The following is a 22,919-nucleotide window of genomic DNA, read 5'->3' on the forward strand; positions in this document are numbered from 1 at the left end:
GGAAGGCGGCCATGGCCCAAGCATGGGAGGGGCCACGGGCCTCTCCTGGCAAGAGCAGCGTGTGCTTTCAAGGGGCTCCAAACCTAGAAACCACCTGAAGATCTAGCATCTCACAAACAAGGGATTTACAACAACTACACAAACACAACTCGTTCTGAAATCTGTCTCCTATACAGATGAAGACCATTTCTGTCGGGTTTTTATTTCACATTTAAAATAAAATACCTGTCTCTTTGCTTTCAGTTCTCTGTGGCTGCCAACATATAAGAGGGTTTTGAGCCCAGGGCACCAACGCTTCAGCTCAAGCTCCCACTTGAGGATGTTACAGCCTCTCACAACCACAAGATGAGGACCCCAGTTGCCTACAAAGGAGAGAAGAGACAGAACTTTCCTCTTTAACGAAAACCATCCAGTCAAGTCCAGACATCTGGTGCTGTGCTGACCAGAGAAGCATGGCAGGTACACGTGGGAAGTCCCGGGTGTGATGCAGAGGCATCCTCCTGACCATGTGACCTATGCAGGAGGGGCTGGAGGCCTGACACACAAGAGGCACTCAACAGAGAGCTGCTGAAAGGGGACTGAAAAAAGTGAACATTTATTACAAACACAGTGAACCCCACTGTGAGCCTGGGAAAGAGTCCTCATCTACAAGGAATAGTGCCCAGAAAGTGAAGAAAGCATGCTGACAGGGCCGTAGGACCTGCCGAGGGAGGCAAGTTGGCTCCGGCTTGAGCACAGCACACATTCCCAGGCTCCAGTCAGAATACACCCACGCCACCCCAAAATACAGTTTCAACCTCAGTCCTCCAAAAACAAATGTTTTAAAATTTTTTTAACAAATGTTTTAAATTATTAGAATAATACACACATAACAAATTTCCACTTCTGTGCTATAAATGAAACAATAGCACACTGAGATAGCAATAGCAGGCTTGGAAAGACTATCAGAACACACGGTCACAGATAGTACAGGTCCTGTGCAAGGCACTGCTTCCAGAAGAACCACCCAAGAGCAAAGTGAACAAGGATAAAAAGAAATACAAGAGGACAAAAACTCATTAGAAAGCCCACCCCATGGGATCCCTGGATGGCTCAGCCGTTTAGTGCCTGCCTTCAGTCCAGGGCATGGTCCTGGAGTCCCGGGATCGAGTCCCACATCGGGCTCCCTGCATGGAGCCTGCTTCTCCCTCTGCCTGTGTCTCTGCCTCTTTCTCTGTGTCTCTCATGAATAAATAAATAAAATCTTAAAAAAAAAAAAAAAAAAGGCCCATCCCATGAGAAGAGATGCAAATTAACCCCTTTCCCTCACTAATTAGCCCTTTCCCTCACTAATAAAACCATGATTTTTTTAAAAACTAGCATTTGGGGGCATCTGGGTGGCTCAGCCAGTGAAGTGTCCACCTTCAGCTCAAGAGATGATCCCAGGGTCCTGGGATCAAGCCCCACGTCAGGCTCCCTGTTCAGCGGGGAGTCTGGTTCTCCCTCTGCCCCTCTCCCCTGTGTGCATGTGCACACATTCACTCTAATAAATAAAATTTTTTAAAAAATAAACTAAATAAAAACCAGCATTTAGAACACCATCCCACTTTTGGGTTTCTGCAAGGCCCCTCATTCCAGACTTACTGCTGGGGCCCAATGTGGTCCTCCTGAGTGGCTCCGTTCTGCTCATAGCTACACCCTCATGCCTACTAGACCAGTGTCTAGAGCACCATAGGTGCCAAGGTTTGAGAAAGTCATTCATTCATTTGTTCAACTGATGAACGAAAAGCTCCTATTTTTGGAAGTGTAGGCTACTTCCCATTTCTTACTATTATAAATACAATAATGAATAATTTTTCTACCTCAATAGTAAAGCAAGGTAGTATTCTTAAAATAACTATATCTAAAAAAAAAAAAAAAAAAACCTCTACCAAAACCATTTTTAAAGTACAACAATGAAGATTTTATATCACTGGGTCAAAAAAAAAAAAACAAATTAATACAAGAAAATAAGGAGTCTTGGTGTCGATCCATTTGTATTTAAAAACTGAGGGGTGGGCAGCCCCGGTGGCCCAGCGGTTTAGCACCGCCTGCAGCCCAGGGTGTGATCCTGGAGACCCGGGATCGAGTCACACATCAGGCTCCCTGCATGGAGCCTGCTTCTCCCTCTGCCTGGGTCTCTGCCTCTCTCTCTCTCTCTCTCTCTCTCTCTGTGTCGCTCATGAATAAATAAAATTGTAAAAAAAAAAAAAAAAAAAAAAAAAACCCTGAGGGGCGCCTGGGTAGCTCAATCAGTGAAGTGTCTGCCTTTGGCTCAGGTTATGATCTCAGGGTCCTGGGATCAAGTTCCATGTCTGTCAAGTTCCCTGCTAAGCAGAAGTCTGCTTCTCCCTCTCCCTCCTGCCTCCTCCTCCACTCATGATCTCTCTCTCTCAAAAATAAAATCTTAAAAAAAAATAAAATATTTTAAAAAACTAAGATTGATGAAGCTTTTCACACAGAGGGCAAAGAAAGGTATTTACTAGTGATGGTGAGGGAAGGGCACACCAAGCTAGGGAGGAGGGAGGAAGAAGCTGCCCCAAGTAACCACCACCCTCTACACAACCCCATCTCACAGGTCTGCTGAACATCAGCAGTTTCCATGTGACCTACGGCTGGATGCCACGTTCCTAATTTAAAGAGTCCCTTTCTGGCTTCTGAAACTCCAGGAAGAGAAAGAGAACATTTGTTCTTCTATCAGTTATCCAGAGCCCAGTCAGTCTGCATCTGGAATATTCCCTTTGCAAAAGAAACACTATACCTAATCCATGAACAATGTGAGTGTGAATCACACAGGTACATGTAAGCACACACAGATGTTTTTCAATATGTACGGTACTGTATTTTCTCTTCCTTGCGATATTCTTTTTTTTTAAGATTTATTTATTTATTTATTCATGATAGACACAGAGAAAGAGAAGCAGAAAAGTAGACAGAGGGAGAAGCAGGCTCCATGCAGGAAGCCCGATGTGGGACTCGATTCCGGGACTCTGGGACCACACCCTGAGCCAAAGGCAGATGCTCAACTCCTGAACCACCCAAGCGCCCCTCCTTGTGATATTCTTAGTGATGTTTTCTTTTCCCTAGTTAACTTTTAGAACACACTAAATAATACATAGAACACACAAAACATGTTAGTCACCTGTTCATGTGATCAGTACAGCTTCTGGTCAACAGTTCACTATCGATAGTTAGGTTTTGAGGAAGTCAAAAGTCATGTGTGGATTTTTGTCTGTGTGGGAGGTCAGTGCCCATGACCACCATGCTGTTCAAGGGTCATCTGTAGGTAAGACGCTGTCCTGTGTTAGAGACACACAGCGCATGGCCTTCTACAACCCTCAAAGGCACAGAGCAGGAGACAAGGTAGGCAACTGAGCCGTAGGACGAGGGCAGGGCAGTGAGTGGGCGCTGATCCCGGAGCACGCCAACACGGAGGCTGTGGGGCCTGGACCATTGGCGAGTAAGTTCAGGCAGTGTGGGGGGAGGAAGCAGTCAGAGTGGAAGCCTGCTGCAAGGGAGCCTAGACAGTGCTCCCTACAGAACCCAAGCAGCAGAGAAGTGTTGCTAGATAGTGGAGCCTGGCTGGAAGGAAAGAGGGTGCCAGCCACGGCAGCAAAGTTAAGACCAACGCATGGTGAGACCTGCTGTGCACACAGGTCTTGGCTGGCAGGGGACACTGCTCCTACAGCCTGGTCACAGCCTGGAGGGCCTGCCTCACAGTGTACTAGACTTGGAACAGTGAGGTGCTTGACCTAGTGTTAACAGTGAACAAGAAGAGTCTCTGAGCCCTATTCTCTTGAGTCTTACACCAGAGCACGAGGCAGAGGAACAGGAAGGAAGGCCACTTCCCACCCTCACGCCAGATGTACCACCTAAGATCAGTCTTAGCAACTACATACTCCTGAAAAAAAACAAGCTCTTACCTTCATTGCAAGCGAGGTGGGCAAAAAAAGCAATGATCTGTACTGTTTTACCAAGCCCAGCTTCATCTGCCAATATGCCATTGAGGTTCTTCCGGTAGAGTTTGGCCAGCCAGTCGAGGCCAATCTTCTGGTAATCTCTGAGCGCACCATACAACAGAGATGGGGCAGTCAACTTCACCTGCAGCAACACACATGCCTAATAAGCACTTTTCAGAACAATCACAAAAAGCTTTTCTGCAATGGGAAGTCAAATCTGTCAGATGGCGAGCCTAAAAGAGCACCGAGGAAAAGATAAAGAGAGGACAGGACAAATAAGACCATTTGGTATTGGCTCCTCCTGACAACTTCTGCCCCTGGAACAGAGCTGTGAGGAAGTATTAAGCCTTTTCATGGCCTCACAAAGACACTGCCCCCCACCCCCCAGGGTAGCTCAGTGTCTCACCGTGGGGCTGACCCGGGCGCTGCCCTTGGGCAGCAAAGCTTCGGCCACAGCGGTCACCTCTGCAATGTCCTTTGTGTGAGGGTTCCCGATACTCATTCTCTCTGCAGCTTTAAACTGGTCCATGATGAACAGTGAGTCTATGAGAACCACATCTTTCCGGCTCTCTTGGTCACCTGGGCAGTCTTCCACATCTGTGAACAAGAGAAAAACGATTTGTGGTGGCTGCAAAATTTTATGAGTCTACTTATCATTTATCAAAACAAATAAAAGGAAAAGCTGACAGAATCCAAATACTTCAAATGCAGAAATTTTTTTTTTATAAGATTTTTTTATTCACGAGAGAGAGAGAGAGAGAGAGAGAGAGAGGCAGGCAAAGACACAGGCAGAGGGAGAAGCAGCCTCCATGCAGGGAGCCCGATGTGGGACTCGATCCCGGGTCTCCAGGACCACACCCTGGGCAGAAGGCAGGCGCTAAACTGCTGAGCCACCCAGGGATCCCAAGAAATTTATTTTTATTTATTTTTATTTTTTAAAGATTTATTTATTTATTCATAGAGACAGAGAGAGAGAGAGGCAGAGGGAGAAGCAGGCATCATACAGAGAGCCTGATGTGGGACTCGAACCAGGGTCTCCAGGATCACACCCTGGGCTGCAGGCAGCATGAAACCGCTGTGCCACTGGGGCTGCCCAAGAAATTTGTTTTTAATCCACTTTATATACCTAACATAAGCAGACCAATGGGTATAAGCTCCTACGAAACTATCAAACGTAGGAGTGCTCTGGAAAGCCCTCAAGTAAAGATGGAGAATCTGTTAACAGTGACCAGAGCCGGTCTTACCAATAGATGTATAGGAATCTAGGGGCTTAGTGACCTCACCTCTGCCACCAGGACAGAGGACAGTCACAAGGAGGGCCCCCCCATCCCATCCTCTAGCCCTGCCTTCCCTTAGCTTCTCTGCTCAGGATCTGTGTCTAATGATCAGAACAAATGGAATGGAAAACAAGGAAAAGTAGACTTTTGGGGTGTGGTCTTTGTATTTGTTTAGACCAGCCAACAAATGTAAAATAAACTCCTCAAAACTAGCACATTAAACAAACACAGCCTACCCTAAATATACATGATAAAAATCTAAAACTATAAAACAATGACTTTTACAAACCTGGAAAAAAATGTCTGTATTGTTTATACTTGAGTCAAATACTCTGATAATTGTGCCAGGTTAATAAATAAAAATAAAAAGCACAGAATTTAACAAAACACTATCAATGTAAAATTACACGTTAAACATACTTGTAGCATGTATGTAGCATGTTAAACATGTAGCATCTTTGTATTTTAATTTGTTTTTTTAAGTAGGTTCCACACTGAGCATGGAGCCCAACATGTGCCTTGATCTCACAACCCTGAGATCAAGACCTGAGCTGAGATCAAAGTCAGACACTCAACTGACTGGACCCCTCAGGCGCCCCCACATACTTGTTCCCATCTTTTTTTTCCCATCAGACTAAAAGGAAATGAAGGTGACTTCAATTCTACTGTAAACACCCTCCCTCTGCATATTTTGGCTTTTGTTTTAAGGTTGAGTTTTTTTGTTTGTTTATTTGTTTTTAATCTTTATGAGAGAGAGAGAGAGAGAAAGAGAGAGAGATGGTGAGAAAAGGGGGAGCAGCAGAGGGAGAAGGAGACTCCCCACTGAGCAGGGAGCCTGATGTGGGACTCCATCCCAGGACCATGAGATCGTGACCTGGGCCGAAGGGAGATGCCTCACTACCTTAGCACCCGAGGCACCCTAACAGCTGAGCTCTTTAAAGATGTCAACACAGACCTTCTTCTTCACTGGCCTCTTCACTGTCAGGTTTAGGTTGTGGCCACTGGAAACTGGGCAGAAAAGCTCCTTCATATAACTTCATCAGATCGATTAAGGGCAATTCAGCTGGAAAGGGTCACAGGAAGAAAGGGGGTTAGTTTGTACCAGGAGTGGCAGTCAGCTGGGAAGAAAAAACAGCTGACGCTCTCCTGCAGTTAATTTTTTCCAAAAAGTAATTATTGCCCATTATGATACCAGGTCTAAGGCACTTTCTTTATAAATATGAGAATCTTTGGAATGACATAAACTCAATTTTTGTTCATAAAAGAATTTTTAAATGTCTAAAACGATCTCATAAACGAACAGTAAAACCCATAATCTAATAAACACTGATGATAGGAAATAATTTGGTGATATGACAAATAGGAAACATCAAATAACAGTCAAACAAATATAAAACAGAAAAGTGCTGTAAGAAGCACATAAAAAAGCTAGGATCCCTCCTGCAGAAAGAGCTTGCCCTACTGGGCCCCCAGCCAGGCTGCTCCAGTGACTCCCTCACCTGCAGAAGGTGGCAGAGGCGCCAGCTCAGACTCTGACCTGTTGGAGGCCCCCATTGTTCTTGGAAGCCGTGGCAGCAAGAATGCAAACAGAGCACCAAGGAGGCCATGAGGAGCACCAGAGCAGCAGAACGAGCAGCCACGACAGGCCGCCACACACCGCCACTGCAGGAGCAGGTACTCCCTTCCAGACCATGCACAGGCCAGCGCCCGGTGCCAGTACATCTAACTTCAGCTGCCCCCATGAGGACGGCAGTGAGAGGACCAGGACTAGGCAGGAAGAGTGGGCCCTCTCTTGAGGTGAAGAGGCTGTGCCCACTTGGTGCACGTGAACTCCACCAGGCAGCTGCATTCCCGACCTCGGCAAACATGCTACTTACTACAACTACAACTGAGAAACAGATGAGGCCCCTAAAAACCAATCTTACAAAAAATACGCAATCATTAAGTGTCCCTGGAAGCTCCTGCAGAGGACCTCTGTGAATGATCACAGACTGGAAAAGCTCAGCTTCATCAAGACACAGGATGTTGACAATCATCCTCTGACTCCACTGCATCCAGGCCCCAAGTCCCCACAGACATGCCTGAAAGTGGATGAGAAGATCCCGAAGCAGCTAAGGCCATCCTGAGAAGAAGAAGGTGAAAGGTTGCCCCCAGCCAGCTCTCAGAAATGAGCACAGAGCCCAAGGACAAGCAGGCGGCCCCAAGCACAACAGAGGTCCACCAAGAGCCTGCGCTCTGGAAATTCGCCTGCTGTTTGAGCTGGCCAGGCCCGCCAGGGCCAAAAACCAGCCTTTCAAATGGTGCCAAGATGACTGGAATCCATTCAGGGAGAAAAAAAAAAGAAACTGCACTCTCATTTCACACTACAGACCAAAACTATTCTTGATTGAACAGAGACCTTGATATGTGAGTAAAATAAAAAATTTGTGGACAAACAGGAAGACATCCTCATGAACCTGAAATTAAAAAATGGGTGTTTTAAAACAAGACAGATAAATCCCACATACACTAAAATGAAGAATGCCCATTCATCAGAAGGTCCCAGAAGGACAGAAAGACCCAACACAAGCAGGGGAAGGACACCGTGACACACATAGCCAACAAAGCAACCACCTGTGGGATACAGAAAACGTGCCAGCAAGCCAATGTGGAAAAGCAGGCTCAAAACCACAATGGAAAAGGAAGCCCTGAAGAGATGCCACACCTTGTCAGTTCTTAGAGAAGTGCCACCACAGACACAGTGAGACACCGTCTCTCCCCAACCAGGTCGGCAGCACTGCCCTGATGCATGGGGCTTGGAATGAGCCCTGCAGCCCCAGCCTGGGCAGCCTCGCTCAGTGCCATGCCCCCCTCCCCAACTCTTCCACTCTGGGACACGTGTGTGTCCTAGGCCACTGGCCACTGAGGCACTCCTGCAGTGCACTGAGGGCGAGATAGGGGAAAACCTGAACACGCAACAGTGGCACAAGAGGGAGCCTCTGGCATGCTCACGTCCCAAACTTGGTTCAGTAGTGAGGGCTAATAGAACTGCAGCAACATACAACCACTAGACAAAGCTCAGGGACATGAGAGCCAAGGGAGAAGGGCTAAGGCCAGGGCACAGTGCTGTTTAGATGCAGTTCCCCCGAGTGAGCCCAGTGGGGCGCCGGGCCATGCCACCTGGCAGGGCACTCAAAGCGGACACCATGAGCCACCAGGGCAGTTCAGCAGCTAGCACGTGGTACTCAGGCACTCTGTCCCATGCTGCATGGCATGGCCCTGACACTGGCTCTTGATGTATCTGTTCGGTTTTTAAGATGTCACACGTTTTTCACACGTTCTTTTGTGCATATTTAATGTTTCCTAAAATCACCTCCAGCAAGACGCTCACAGCCTACCTTCTTTGGCTAAATTGGACAGCTCTGCCTGGTGGTCCACAGCCCCCTCGTTTGCTTCTTCCTCTTCTATGGTCTCCTCCTCGTCCTCCACTGAAATGGTCAGCACCAGTATCAGAGACACAGACCTTACTACATCTTCTCAACTGCTCATGAAACACTATCAGGCACCAACAGTGTCTCGCACAGCTATGAGAGACCTAAACTAGGCATTTTCATTTCTCAGGTTAAATTTGGAAGTCCAGGCTAAGTGAGCAGGGTGTGAAACACGGCCTGGTACCTTATTACACGACAGACCTCCCCTAGCAAAACTCAGAGTGATGTCAAACTTCTCATCCACCTGCTGACCCCACAATAGAAAAACCCACAAGAATGCTGTCTGGGATCACGACTTTGTTATCGCCCAAGTCAGGGAACCCAGCCATTGCTCAGCATGACATCCCCTCCGCTGGGCTCCTGTCCTGTGCAACCACCACCTTAAAACCAGGTTGGCCCCGCACCCTGTACCTCACTTCCAGGAGAGACCTGGCTCTGGACAAGGACCAACTGGCACCCTGAGCTGGCCCAGCTACAGCCTACCCTCCATCTGAGCACGAGCCCTTACTGCCTAGGGCCCTGCCACTAGACTACACCTTCTCTCCCACCAGCCTCTGCCCTTCCCTGCTGGCTCCTCTATGCAAACAAAATGTCTATGGGTAGTTCTGCACTCTCCCTGCTCCAGAGTCTGGCTCAATTCTACAGACTCCCTCCCAACCCCTAATGCACCTGGTCCCCAACGATACAAGTCACTGGGCTACCAGGCACCCTGACAGCACTGAGGAAGCACTTGGTCAGCAGTTTCAGAGAGCCCATCCTACAGATGACACAAGAGAGTACCAGGGAACAGACCTTCATCATCAGTCAGAGATGTGCTAGCTTTCCTCTTCCTTCCAGACAATCCTGACTCCTGAAACACAGAATAAAATTTGCAAACATAGAATGGGAAACCAAAACAGAAACGTCTACTTCACATGCTCCTGGGAAGACAGTGGTGAGCGCAGGACAAATAGGTCAGCCTCTGCTGCTGCCAGATACAGGAAAGGCGCTGGGCAGCAGACAGGACTAAATCCACAGTCACTGTCTTACCATATCCCCAGATCGACACCCCATGGGAGCCTACAGTAAGGAGGACCAGTCTTCTTCCCCAAAATAAATGGACTCTATGATGAGAGGGAATACTACGGAGAACATATATGTTTCTCCAGACAGAAAAAGGGACTCTGTTCTATCAGGCACCGTGCCTTCTCCACACCACTTCCACGCCCTTACCCAGTACAGCAGCAGCCCTCAACTTACCAGGAAAGCTTCTGGCAATGCATCAAGCCCCTTGGGCCTTGACTCTTTTCCTAGAGACAGGGAACATGATTTGCTTTCACTGAAGCTGCCTGTGTAGACCGCATGTCGCTGGCACCTCCACACAGGAGGAAGACAGCAAGAGTGAGCTCTGCCTCCTTCCTTCTGGGGACCAGGGTGGCCATGCAGCACCAGCCCACACCTCTCTATCTACAAAGTATGCTGGCAACTCTCTAGACATCTCTGATTTGGAGGGGAACCAAGGAGCTAAATGACAATGCATGTTTTCTATCTCTATAATCTTACGTTTGTAGGACTCTGAGCAGAGTCCACCGCCTTGACTTGATTTCCTCATCAACAGAATGAGAGCCATCACGGTCCCTGTCCCCACCCAGTGACAGCTGCTTCCGCCAGGGCCTGGCATGCATCATAGTGTCCAATAATGAGGCAGTTGCTTCAGAGCACTGTGGAGGCCATGCACCGAACACAGAGATGCCCCACGAGGGGAGTTCACCATAGTGTCCGGCACTGACCACAGGGGACAGGCTCAGAACTTCAATCCTGAGAGTGTCCCAAAGCTGACCAATGAGCCTAGGGGTGCTGACTTGTGCCAGCAAACCTGAGTGAGCTGAAATAGGCAGCTACACAGAGAGAAGTATAACATCAGGCAGAGCATGAGCTCAGACTGGTAAGCAAGTGCTCCAGGCACCACCACAGCAGCCAACTGTGGGCAAGAAGGGAGTCCGAACAAAGTGCTGTCAGGAAGTGAAGGCTTTTAAAACATATCCTACCTCTCCGGGGAACCTTCTGTAAAGTTAAGGCCTTCTTCCTTTTTTCTTCCAATTCCACTTGTAATTTTATCTCCACAACCTGAGCAAAGAGTGAAATCTGGAGGTTGTTAAGGATGGAAGTTACGGAAGCTCTGCATAGGACGTTAAAACTTGCACACAAGCCTGAAAGCGCAGTTGTCTCAACGTCATTTCAAGTCACTTGACCAAACTCAGTTTGGTACTTGGTCAGGTGTTTTGCAACTACATGCTGCCCAAGTCCCAAGGCAGGGGGGGCAGTCCCAAGGCAGAGGTAAATGTGTCCTAGAACGGGACACAAGCCACCTTCCATGACCGGCACTGAAGGCAACACTAGAAGGCCCTTTCCCAACAGCAAGAAGCACTCAGCCACGTGTGCATGGGCTCCCAGGCACAAACACAAGCGTGGGCAGAATGTTGCACGCTCACACCTTTCCCAGTGATGCCTCAGGCGCTACTTGCCTGTGTCTCCACGTCAGTTCAGGCACGTTCAGAAGACACAGTCTATGCTTTCAGGACCCTGTTTAAATTTCAGGATTTACCTGTTCAATATTTGACCAAAAACACTCTATTTCTCTGGCAGTTGAAGCAGCGATTCGTCTCAGTCGGTTCTGCTCCTCTTTCCTTCCCCTCTCCTCACGAAGCTTCTTTTCCTCGTGATGACGCACCACAGTCCTGATGAGCTAGTAAATAAAAGGTGGAGGACTTGATGTCACACTGCAGCAGGCAGGTGCACAGCGCTCCTGAGCCGCAAGTACACAGCCTGGCAGGGAGACACGCCTCTGTCTGCTCTGATGATGCAGGAAACATGCCCATGCTGGCAAAACCACCACTAACACCCTGCTTGACTTTCTACAAAGTGTTATCTTACTAAATACACTTCTTTTTCTCCAAAAAGCAAGCCATATTGTGTTATAATCTTCTTTCCTTGATATATGATAAACATGTTTTCATCAAACAGAGTAACACTTTGAATACACATCACTTGCACTGCAGGAATGTAGCAAGATGCATTTAACTGCTAAGCATGAAAAATGTCAGGGTGGGATGGCTCATATATTTCAAGACTTTTGCTTTAAATCTCCAACTGCGGGGATCCCTGGGTGGCGCAGCGGTTTGGCGCCTGCCTTTGGCCCAGGGCGTGATCCTGGAGACCAGGGATCGAATCCCATGTCGGGCTCCCGGTGCATGGAGCCTGCTTCTCCCTCTGCCTGTGTCTCTGCCCCCCTCTCTCTCTCTCTCTCTGTGACTATCATAAATAAATAAAAAAATATAATATTAAATCTCCAACTGCTTTCCAGGATCTATGCTCTTATATCCCACCAGCAGTCCTCAAAAAGGTGCTGAAGAGGAACTTGGAAACAGATGCATTATGTGCCTGAGCATGCCCAGCCGGGTGCCTCCAAGGTGAGAGGAGAAGCCCGCTGGGGGCCGCTTGGACCCTGTGGACGGCCCCCTGCTCCTAGACTCCTCGGGGTCTTATCTTGGTCCAATCACGTCACTGGCACAAAGCCTCCAGCTCAGAGTCTGCAGTTTCTCCCAGGAGGGGGCAGTATGTGGCCACAGCCCACCGTTCAGCAGCTTGCTGCCCTGCCTTGCCTACTTGGACCATCCTTCTTTATGAAAAAATGTGTGCCAAAGGAGCAATCAGGTTTTTCCAGATTCCACGAATCTGATTTAAGACCCTTTACACTCAGACCCCACTGCTTCTAAAGCTCTTGTATTTTCTCTACCAAGCCTACATGGGGAAAGCAGAGTTTGGGGGAGGGAGGTAGACAGCAGGGCACACAGGACCACACCCCAGGCCTGAGAGCATGGGAAATAAAAAGAGAGCAGTTCTGTCCCAAGGAACAGACGGTGGTGCAGTGACATCAGAGAAGCAGGGCCCAGACCATTTATATGTACATAAGGACAGCTGCTTCATACTCTGAGGCCTAAGGTTTCTGGAAATCTGTCCCTTTCCACGTTCCTAGTACTGGCACTGCCAACTGCTAGAGACTCCCCAGGACTAGGTGTCTGTTTTGGGACCAGTGAGAAAGAAACCAATCCTCAGCCACAAATGGGGTGGCGGGGAACGCTGGACCAGATGACCAGAGCTATGGCAGTGGAGAGCTGTGGGCAGCCTGAAAACCCAGGATAAAGCCCCAAGCTGCCCATCAGCCGACCAGCCTCTGCCCCCTCCCAACCCTGAGCCTCCTCAACTCCCACCTCAAAACACCTCCAGGCACCAGCTTGGGTCTGGGGGCCACAGGTATCCCAAGCACCAGGAGATACTGGCAAGGAGAGAAACCTAAATCCCCTGCTGGAGCTGCAACAAGAGCAGACTTATCTGTCCCCAGTGATCCATACTGGGGGTCTGAAGACAGCCCCCACAAGTAAATCACACAGCACACTTACTTCCTGAACAGTGGCAAAACATTCTTCATATTTTGGAGCTAAACCCCTCAGAATTGGTCTGGAGACTCCCCAGTACAGGTGTCAGGAAGCTCCTGCCCACCACATGCACACCAGGAAGCACCGACATCTGTGCCTCACCTACCTTCCTGGCTGCAGCCATCTTCCACCTCCTCTCCTGGGCAAAGTCTGTGGCCATCCACTGCATCTCCTCCAGCAGATAGTCCCAGTGTGATTTGGGGCGAGGAGCCTCCTGTAGTTTGGGCAACCGCCTGAGGGACCACAGGCCTTCTTTCCTTAAATCTGCTATTCGCTGATGAATCTGGTTTTCCTGCAAGGAGCGTGGGGGTGGGATGTGTCCAGTACCTAATTAGTGTGTTCCACTAATTCAGGCCCCGAATTCAAGAAGCCTCAGTAACAAAGACAGGACTGGACACAGAGGTCAAAAGTAGCCCTGGAGAGGTCAGCAGGCATGCAATCCTCCCCAGAAGCAGGTGAAGCAATAGTTCTGTCCTCCTGTGTCAGAAACACAGACAGAATACACTGGCTAATGTTCACACCAGAGTACTTACAAGGGCAACAACACATGCCTGGCTCTTGCTCCAAAACCACTGGGAAGGGTAGGGACAGATCACCTAAGACTAGCCACATGTTTTCAGTGACTTAACACCGGACAGCAGGAAATGCTGGGGTTGTGACATCCTACCAATTCTGGTATGTTTAATTCCCCCAATGAGCTTTCAGAAAACAACTGCTTAGAAACCACTCCCTCCAAACAGCAAGTGCTAACTGGGTGCTGAGCCACGGCCCTCCTCTGAAGCCCATGATGAGCTCAGCCTGTGAGGTTAGTACACAAAGGACCTTTCCCCCACCAGCCTACTTCCACCAGGACAGGTCACGCTTCCTGGTTCTAACCTTGTTTTCTAACTGATCAGAAACCACGTTTGACTGTCCTCACTACCGAGTGCTCGGTTTTAAACTATTGAATCCTTGAAAATTGAAATCAAATGCGATTCACAAACTAGAACATGTTTTACAGCCTTCTTGATGTTCTAAGTGCACTTACCAGTGCTATCTGTTCTACCAGCTTATCCTGAGAGCTGTCTTGGGGCGGGGCAGCATTCTGAGCTGGGCTCTGTGGTTTTGGGGGTGCTGACACGGCTGCTCCCGGTGACCGGGAGGTGACTGGAGACAGTGACTTATTGGCTGCCGAGGAGGGTCTATTCCCTGCGGAGACCCGTGCTGGTGACAGGCCCGAGCCACTGGCAGGAGCTATGGACGAGGTAGAAGAGGTGGCTGGCGGGGGCCGCTGACAGGGCTGGGCAAGGTCCACCGATGGTCTTGTTGACGCCGTCTGGCAGGCAGAAAACAGGCCAGCAGTGAGCAGGAGACCTCAGCCCCCCAGTGCAGCCACACACCAGAGCCCACGTTCCTCGCACACCCTCCCCCTCCCAGCAGTGCAAACGAGTCACAAATACCCAGCCCACTCACACTGCAGCCAAGCCAGGCCCCCAGGTGCATCCTTTTGCTCTACAAAGCTATGCTAAGGCCGCAGCACAAACTCAGCTTTCACACACTGTTTTATTTCCTAGGAGCTTTCTCTTCTGATTTTTTGTTTTTTTATAACCATTTCTATGTACGTTACTTTTTAGAATTTGGATTTATATAAGCTCCTTCCTCACTGAAAAATAACCCAATGCTCCTCTTGTATCTTCTCTGCCCCTCCCTGTCTGAGGATGGCATTCTGGGGGGAACAGCAAGCAGGCCAGGTGCTGCCACAACGTTAAGAGGGCCGAGGGTGGATGGTTGCAGAGCACAGCACACTTACGACCTGGCGTACAGGGAGAAAACCAACTCAAGCGCACTCTGTACCAGGCCGGTGTGCAATTTGTCTTTCCATCTCACCTAGTCTCCTGAGATTGCGGCCAGCCGCATGCTCTTGTAGAGAAACCTCTAGGGGCACCCAGGCACAGCCCTCCTCTCTGTGCTCCGAGGTTACTTGCCATCAACAGCAGAGCTCACTGACTATGGTGGAAACCATGTGGCCCACAGGCCTTAGGTGTTTTCACCTTCCCTCTTTGTGGCCCTTCACAGGAAAAGTCTGCCAGCCCTACCCAATTTAGGAGGGCCAGGTTTCCATGGGTTTTGTAAGGAACTGATCCTTTCAAAAACAATGGCAGGTAAAGGAATCCAAGCAAAACCCCAGAGCTGCCTGAAGTCAGCAGGTAGCTCAATGAGACAAAATACTTGAAACAGAGACTCCGTTTCCATAAAAATCTCACAAAAGCAGAGGCCCAGAGAGGTTCGGGTGCCCTGGGGGCAGTGTTCTCCTCCCTAGGCTATGCAGAAAGCTGCAATGCAGATCTGTACAAAAGGCTCCAGAATCCATGGGGTGCAGATCACAACTCCTCTAGCCACTGGCAGAGTGACCCTGACAAGTTACTTAAGCCTCTCAGGTCTTATGGTAAAACGGGGATAAAAGATTCTGTATCCTAGGGTTGCCGGGCAGAGAAAAAAAATAGTGCCAGTAAAGGCTCCCGACAGTGCCTCATGTCCAGCAGGTGGTGAGCACAAAGCAGCTATGACTGCTGTTACTCCGACAGCATACAGATCAAACCTCGCTATCAAGCTCAAATAACCATAAAGCACTTGAACTGAAAGCCCCCTTAAGGAAACCTCCTTGTTCGTGAGGGAAACAGCAAAAGGGAGGGGAAGGCTTCCCAGGCAACTCAATCATACATGCTCAGACGATTCTCTGAGACCACCACCTGCTGTCCCTCAGGGCTCCTGGGGGTTCAGGGCTCCTGGGGGTTCACACTCACTTTCAGGGACTAACTGCTCCTTAAGAACGGCAAGCAGTGCACTGTACACTTTTCAAAAAGAAGGTTCTGAGTGACAGCCATCAGTAGGGGAGGAAGGATACCAAGGTAGAAACCCAGGTAAGGGGGATCCCTGGGTGGCGCAGCGGTTTGGCGCCTGCCTTTGGCCCAGGGCGCGATCCTGGAGACCCGGGATCGAATCCCACATCAGGCTCCCGGTGCATGGAGCCTGCTTCTCCCTCTGCCTGTGTCTCTGCCTCTCTCTCTCTCTCTGTGTGACTATCATAAATAAAAAAAAAAAAAAAAAAAAAAAAGAAACCCAGGTAAGGAAGGCCTCATGCCTTCAGAGTGCAGAGCACCCAGAAGGGGAAGGCATCCGTGGGAGGCCCAGCAGTTGGCTCGGTGTGGGCACACGCAGCCTAGAGAAGCCCCGCACTGCCATAGCCCCTTGCACACTGGTGGGAGGGTGCCCGCCACCTGCCCCACCGCATCATTGGACATATCAGCCAGGACGATGACCATACCGCTCTCTCCATGACTGAACCGCAAGCAGTAACTAAACCTGTACTGGTTCTCTAGTGCTTCCATAACATAATTGTGGCTACAGATCTGGATAAAGTAATGTTGAGCGACCCACTGATTCCAAGCAGCACAAGAAGCCACTAGGTGAGGTGCGCACACCCTGCAAATGCCCTACAGTGCACATCTCACACCTCGGCTTTTCTTCCATTTCTAAGGAACAGGATAGGCACCCACTAAGTACCTGTGGCTGGGTCGAGAGTGGAGCGGCCTGCATCTGAGCTTTCCCAGGCATCGAGGCATGCAGGCCCTGTGGCACAGGCTGTGGTGGTGGAGCGGGCAGCTGGCTGGGTTGGGGAACAGGGACAGGGGCATTTGGCTGCTGCGTCTTCGCTGGGACTTGGAGCTGTGCATGAGGCTCCACCACCTGCGGCTGCTGAGAAAAGTGCAGCGCTGGTGGGAGAGGCGCAGCAGGGAGGCCAGCCGGCGGCAGCCTGCCAGGGAGCTGCGGTGGGGGGGTGTGTAGGCTGGCAGCGTTCTGCACCGGAGGCCCCGTGGATGGGTCATACTGCTGCTGGCTTTGCTTCTGTCCGGTGAGTTGAGCGGCCTGAGGGGCAGGAGGCATTCCTCCTGCAAGAAAGGAATGGCCCCAGTGGTGCTGACTCTGGAGTCGAGAGCATCTTACCACGTGGAAGATTTCACGTCTCGGTGTTCATCACAGGCCTGTCACTCAGAGCCATCACACACTCCCATGGGAAGTTTCGCTGGTGGAAACTTCTATTACATTAACTCTTATGTTATAAACCAGCACACTAAAAAGGAAAGAAAGGAGCTTGACCTCTGCAACTTAGTGTCAAGCAGAATAGATATGGCAACCAGTGCCCCTATGGCAGCAACAACCAAGGAAGACACAGGCATGCTAAGTAAAGAGCCTGAGGACACGGAGTGGCGTGGCTCCCTCAGGGATGAGAGCATGCTGGCAGAGGCCCTCTTACCACTTGGACTGGGGCTCAGAGCCATGTCCCAGCCCTAGAAACCATTTTAACTGCGCTGCCAAGATTGTACGAGTCTTAGCCAGATGCTGGACTGCAAGATCTCTCACTGCATGTGCTCTTTCTGAGCCAGAAGAGCCACTGTTGGCGCTGGGCCTTACCTTGAGCTGTCGGCATTAGCTGCTGAAGAGGAACCCCTGTGTTCGCCCCTGGGTGCTGGAAAACTGCCCCCTGGTGGCCCACTTCAAGCCGAGGCCGCTTAGACTGCTCTAGAATAGTTTTCAGAAAAGGTGCAGTTTGATATAAAAACAAAACCATAGAAGTAGTAGAAAAAAAACATGTGTCAGTGTTATAATCTTTGAACAGGGAGCCTTTCCATATATCAACCAAAATCCAAAAGCCAGAAAAACTAAGGTTGATAAATAGAATTTCTTGCCATTAACATTTTGCCAGTGTAAGAAGCAGCCTCATACAAAAGGGTGCGTGACACCCCAGGAGACCGTGGTGTCTGCAGCATGCATGTAGGCAAGACACTGGCGGGGCTGCCATGTGGGAAGCTCTTCTAAGTTCATGTGAGAAATGCCAGCAACCAGACACACAGAACGGGCAAAGATCAGAAAGAGTTGAGCAGAGGGACAGTGTCACAGTTAATAACATGGCAAGCTACCACGCAACCTCACCAAAACTGAAGAGTTGCATAGCACAACAGAAGACTTGTGTTCACCCATCACATCAACAAAGACCAGAGGAGTGATCATGCTTCATAAATTGGCCAAAACGTGAGAGCACCAGAAACCGAACAAGGGCTGATCCTGCTGCAGGACCACGTGCATCACTCACGTGCTCTGACAGAGCATTTCCATTTCCGGGAGCTTCTCCCGTAGATAAAGTGACAAACACGTCAAAAGAAATTTGGGAGATGTTCCATCCCACGTTTACCATAACAGAAAAAGGTGGTAATAAAAAGGAACACTACCAAGGGTGTGATGAGGGAAGGACCCCCACGTACCCAAGGAGTGCACAGTCATCAGAGAGTGTGGTCCTGAGCAGGCAAGGTGGCCTAGGAAGTTAATGCTGGCGAGAGAACAGTGCACAGAGAGTGCACTCCCACTGCCTCAGAATAGCATCACCACCAAGCGAGCATGTGGGCAGGAGGTCCCTTACACACACACACATCTCCAGCAGCAACCTCTCTAGGGCTGGGGCTCAGGGTGGGAACACCAAACCAGAGAGAGACTCGACTCACACCCTCCTTGACTATCCAAATCTTTCATATAAAATGTGTGTTTTTATAATTTGAAGAAAAAATTCAGTTAAAAAAAATGAGTGACAACTTGAAAAATAAGACGGTTTTACTCTCAATCCCATCATGAGGACTAAGAGCATGCCAGCACACAGGAAACCAAAATAGAACACACTGCACTCAATGAGCAAACTTTTAACTTCAGTATATACATACAGCTGATGAGTCAGCTGAAGAGAGTTAAAAAATTAACTCTCAAAGTAAAATGAAAGTCACCAAAACTAAGTGCTCCAGTGTTCATGTGGCTGTGATGCTGTATGTCCCCTCAGGCCAGCCACCTGAGCCAGTGCTCCAAAACATACCTGCCGGGGTCCCCGCCTGCTGCCTCTTAAAGGGGTCCGTCTCTCCCGCACTTCCGGCCCCCGCCACAAGGGCCCCTGTGAGAGCTTGCTGCTGAAAGAGAAAATGAAAACATGAGGCTCTGATCACGGAGGTACCTTACAAGAATGGATATGAACTAAACTATCGTAATTAATCCACATACTGGCCTCCCTACTCTCTAACTGGAGAAATGTTATCTGCCCAATGCATGTAATATATGTTCACATATCATCAGGCACTTAAAGTTCTAACTTACCTCTGGAGGGGAAAAAAAGGACTTGTGAAAGATCTTATTCTGAGTTTCCTATCAATGAATAATTAATGCACATAATCTACAATGCCTCAGAAAGCAACAGTGATGGCAGAGCACTGGCTGGTGGTAGGAAACACCATCAATCCCACATCTGAGCCTCCCTGGCAGTCATGCTGTCTATCATCACTTACTCCCCCCACCCCCCAAAACACAAAAGCTGAATAATAACAAGAAAGGCTGAAAATTTCTTCCTCTTGGAAAATGACATCAAAACTCTACTTGACAGACAAAAATCTGATACAATTGGGTCTTCACAGTGGACTTTTCCAAGTTAGCACCCTACATAGCTGGGTAAAATGTATACAGGTGATTCAGAATGTTTCAATGAAAACAAAATCAGAAACTAGCCAAGTCTGGGTGCCCCATACCTTTTACATCTCTGTACCATCCTTGTAGTGCTGCTAAATGCTAAGGATGACGTTTATCAATCACTATTTGCTAATTGTTTGAATGATCCAACTCTGTCCACTCTACCTAGCCAAGCATCTGAAATGCCAGTTACACATGCCTACACAGGGTATGTGCTCCACAAGGGTCTGTGAGGGCTGCCGGGCTGCGGGGGCCATGCCCTAGCACCAGCCATGCTGCAGGTGTCCCCCATGGGGACAAGTGCAGTAATTGACAAGGGAGAAGTAAGCACCACTATTTATGTTCAGTGAAGATGGAGGGAGGAAGGAGGGGGGGTAAAGGAGGGAGGAAAGAAAAGAATGATTTAAAAAAGCACATGGTATATGAACAGTAGTTATCTGGGGACAGAATCAGAGGTAAGTTATCATTTGTGTGTGTGCACTTTTCTAAATCTTCCAAACCTCTACAATGAACACATCCTACTTTTATAATCAAAAGACTTAAAAAAAAAAAAAAGAAACTGATAAAGGGTTCTATGTCCAGTAGTGGCCAACTGCTTCCTATCAGACTCCCCATACTCTAGACAGACATAAACTCTGGAGGACTGGACTGGACGCCTGCAAGAAGGGAATGGAACAAGCGGAGGTTTAAGACATGAGGGCAGGCCCCAGCCTGTGCTATGTGGACCAGCTCAGAATCAGACACACAACCTCACTGGCTTGAAGACCACTAGGATAGAGAGCGTGAAACCACAGCAAAAGGAAGGAGGACTCACCCCAGACATGGCAGGACACAGGGAGGCTCCAAGTTCTCTCCCTAATCTCTGTCTCCTAAAGCAGGCACACAAAGACTCCAAGCCCAGGCCAACAAAACCACACTGAGATTTCAGGTGCCCTGACTCAGGACACACAGTTCACAGTTAAAATTCAATCACATTAATTAATTATGAAAGCAGAAACGATCAATACTCTTCAGGAGACTGCAGAAACCAGAGTCTCTCTCTCATTCATGACACCCAAATCGCTCCCAAGCACAAAGCCACAGGAAAACATGAGCCATATTTAGAGCAGTTCAGGGACACAAATCCACGCAACACAAATGCTGATTTAGCAGCAAGGATTTTACAACGGGTCTACTAAGTATGCCCGGGGACATAAAGAAAACATAGTATAATAAAAAACAAGAGAGAATCGTGACCAAAAAGAAGAAACTACTGAGAGAATCAAATGCAGATGCCAGAACCGAAAAATAAACTCTATGGAATACAAATTCACTGGATACAAGAGTGGGAAGCAGAGGTCTGTGAGCTGAACACACAGTGTTGAGAGAAGAGGAAAAGGAACAGAGTGGCACTTGTGGACAGAGTTGGGCCACCGGGGCGGGGCGGGGCAGGGCAGTGCTGTGCTGCATACACATGGGCAGATGACAAAAGCTGCACCAAGCCCAGGGGACACTCACTCATACAGCACCAAAAAGGGATGGAAAGTCTTCCTAAAACAGTGCTGGGGGACTGGTCACCCACAGGAAAATGTCGAAACTCTGGACACCACTGAAATAAACTTGCGCTCATCAAGGGCAAGAAGGGGGAGGGCTGGCCTCTCTTCTCTAGGCCTCCTCACAGCCCTGACTCTCACCTTCAGAATTATTCCCTTACACTGTCTTCATGAGTATTCTACTGGGAAAGATGCTGCGGCCTTTAAAATTCAAGTTTGATTTCAATTTAAAAAAAAACAACAACAACTCAACATCAGAAAATAGAGATTCTCTAATGGGAACTGAATTCTAAGTGACCACTTTAAGAGAGAATACCAAAACAGACTTTATCCATGGAAGACAGTGTTACTAATTTACAGGGAGTCTAAAGCTACACCAGGAAAAAGAACAGTTGAGAGAACTGGGGGTGCAGCTCACAGAAGACAGCCTGACACCTGAATGAGGAACAGATGTAAGTTATTCTAGACAAAGAAATTCAGTCATTACAGCTAGCAGTTACCAGGGGGTAAATTTCTGATTTATTTATTTATTTATTTGTTTGTTTGTTTATTTAGATTTTATTTATTTATTCATGAGAGACGCAGAGAGAGAGAGGCAGAGACACAGGCAGAGGGAGAAGCAGGCTCTATGCAGGGAGCCTGATGTGGGACTTGATTCCGGGACTCCAGGATCACGCCCTGGGCTGAAGGCAGGGGCCAAACCGCCGAGGCACCCAGGGATCCCCTCTGACCGATTTAAATAAAGCAACCCACAAACCAACTATAAACTAACTGGGTCTGTGGTTCATAAGGCTAGGCGTGCAGTCAGACTGGGGTCAGAAGGGCTTGCAAACGCAGACAGCTGTGGAGTGGACAGTGCACCGTAACTCAGCTCAAGGTTCTACGGGTGGTCTCCTGGGCTCACCTTGGGGCAGGAAAACAGACCAGCAGAAACAGAAAAAGGACTCACGGTAATAGCATGCCTATTACAACAAACTGAGCTGCCCACCTCTGCCTAATCTACACCCACAAGCTCGTAACAATATACAAAGTATGAACACATGTAAGAATAAGACAGCCAATAGCAGGGTAAGGTCACAGAGCTACAATTGTCCATTTCTTCTAATGTGATAATCATCGAAAAATAATCTCCACTGAGGATGCTTTTTAAAATCTAAATAACAAAATAGTTATGTCATATACAACTGCACTCTAGTAGAAAACCACCTTAAATGCTTTTATTTTATTTATTTTATTTTTTTAAAGATTTTATTTATTTATTTATTCATGAGAGACCCAGAGAGAGAGGCAGAGACACAGGCAAAGAGAGAAACAGGCTCCATGCAAGGAGCCTGACATGGGACTCGATCCCAGGTCTCCAGGATCAGGCCCTGGGCTGAAGGCAGGTGCTAAACTGCTGAGCCACCTGGGCTGCCCTCAAATGCTTTTAGAAGCGAAGTAATACACACATGAACTGAGAATTCTGTATTTATTTGTAGAGCTTAATTAGGCACCAATTAATTTCTTATAAAAACCCTTTAACTGGTGGCAAATAATGAAATTCATCCTGAGAATATGTCTTAAACTGTTTAGAAGGTTCAACATTGCTGACCAGGACAAAATAAAACCGGGGGGGGGGGGGGGGGGGCACTTGTATATTTCTACCAGCACT

At 48.6% G+C, this 22,919-nt stretch overlaps 1 protein-coding gene across 36 annotated transcripts in view; it reads right to left on the minus strand.

The window, feature by feature from the left end:
• The window catches only part of EP400 (E1A binding protein p400), a 100,703-nt gene that overhangs the window by 56,392 nt on the left and 21,392 nt on the right, over positions 1-22,919 (minus strand). For 14 of the 36 annotated variants that reach the window (XM_072722591.1, XM_072722589.1, XM_072722579.1 and 11 more), the window contains 14 exons: positions 19,096-19,186; positions 17,652-17,759; positions 16,743-17,128; positions 14,227-14,514; positions 13,306-13,491; positions 11,309-11,449; positions 10,752-10,830; positions 9,964-10,013; positions 9,517-9,574; positions 8,632-8,721; positions 6,210-6,317; positions 4,384-4,574; positions 3,942-4,119; positions 226-362 (listed from right to left, as the gene is read on the minus strand). In XM_072722591.1, coding sequence (XP_072578692.1) covers positions 226-362; positions 3,942-4,119; positions 4,384-4,574; positions 6,210-6,317; positions 8,632-8,721; positions 9,517-9,574; positions 9,964-10,013; positions 10,752-10,830; positions 11,309-11,449; positions 13,306-13,491; positions 14,227-14,514; positions 16,743-17,128; positions 17,652-17,759; positions 19,096-19,186 — 2,091 coding nt within the window. Of the gene's footprint in view, positions 1-225; positions 363-3,941; positions 4,120-4,383; positions 4,575-6,209; positions 6,318-8,631; positions 8,722-9,516; positions 9,575-9,963; positions 10,014-10,751; positions 10,849-11,308; positions 11,450-13,305; positions 13,492-14,226; positions 14,515-16,742; positions 17,129-17,651; positions 17,760-19,095; positions 19,187-22,919 lie in introns of all 36 variants that reach the window. The other 22 variants (XM_072722570.1, XM_072722569.1, XM_072722583.1 and 19 more) reach the window with 3 other exon arrangements.

The sequence above is a fragment of the Vulpes vulpes genome, chromosome 10, assembly GCF_048418805.1.
Source record: "Vulpes vulpes isolate BD-2025 chromosome 10, VulVul3, whole genome shotgun sequence".
Lineage (NCBI taxonomy): Eukaryota > Metazoa > Chordata > Mammalia > Carnivora > Canidae > Vulpes > Vulpes vulpes.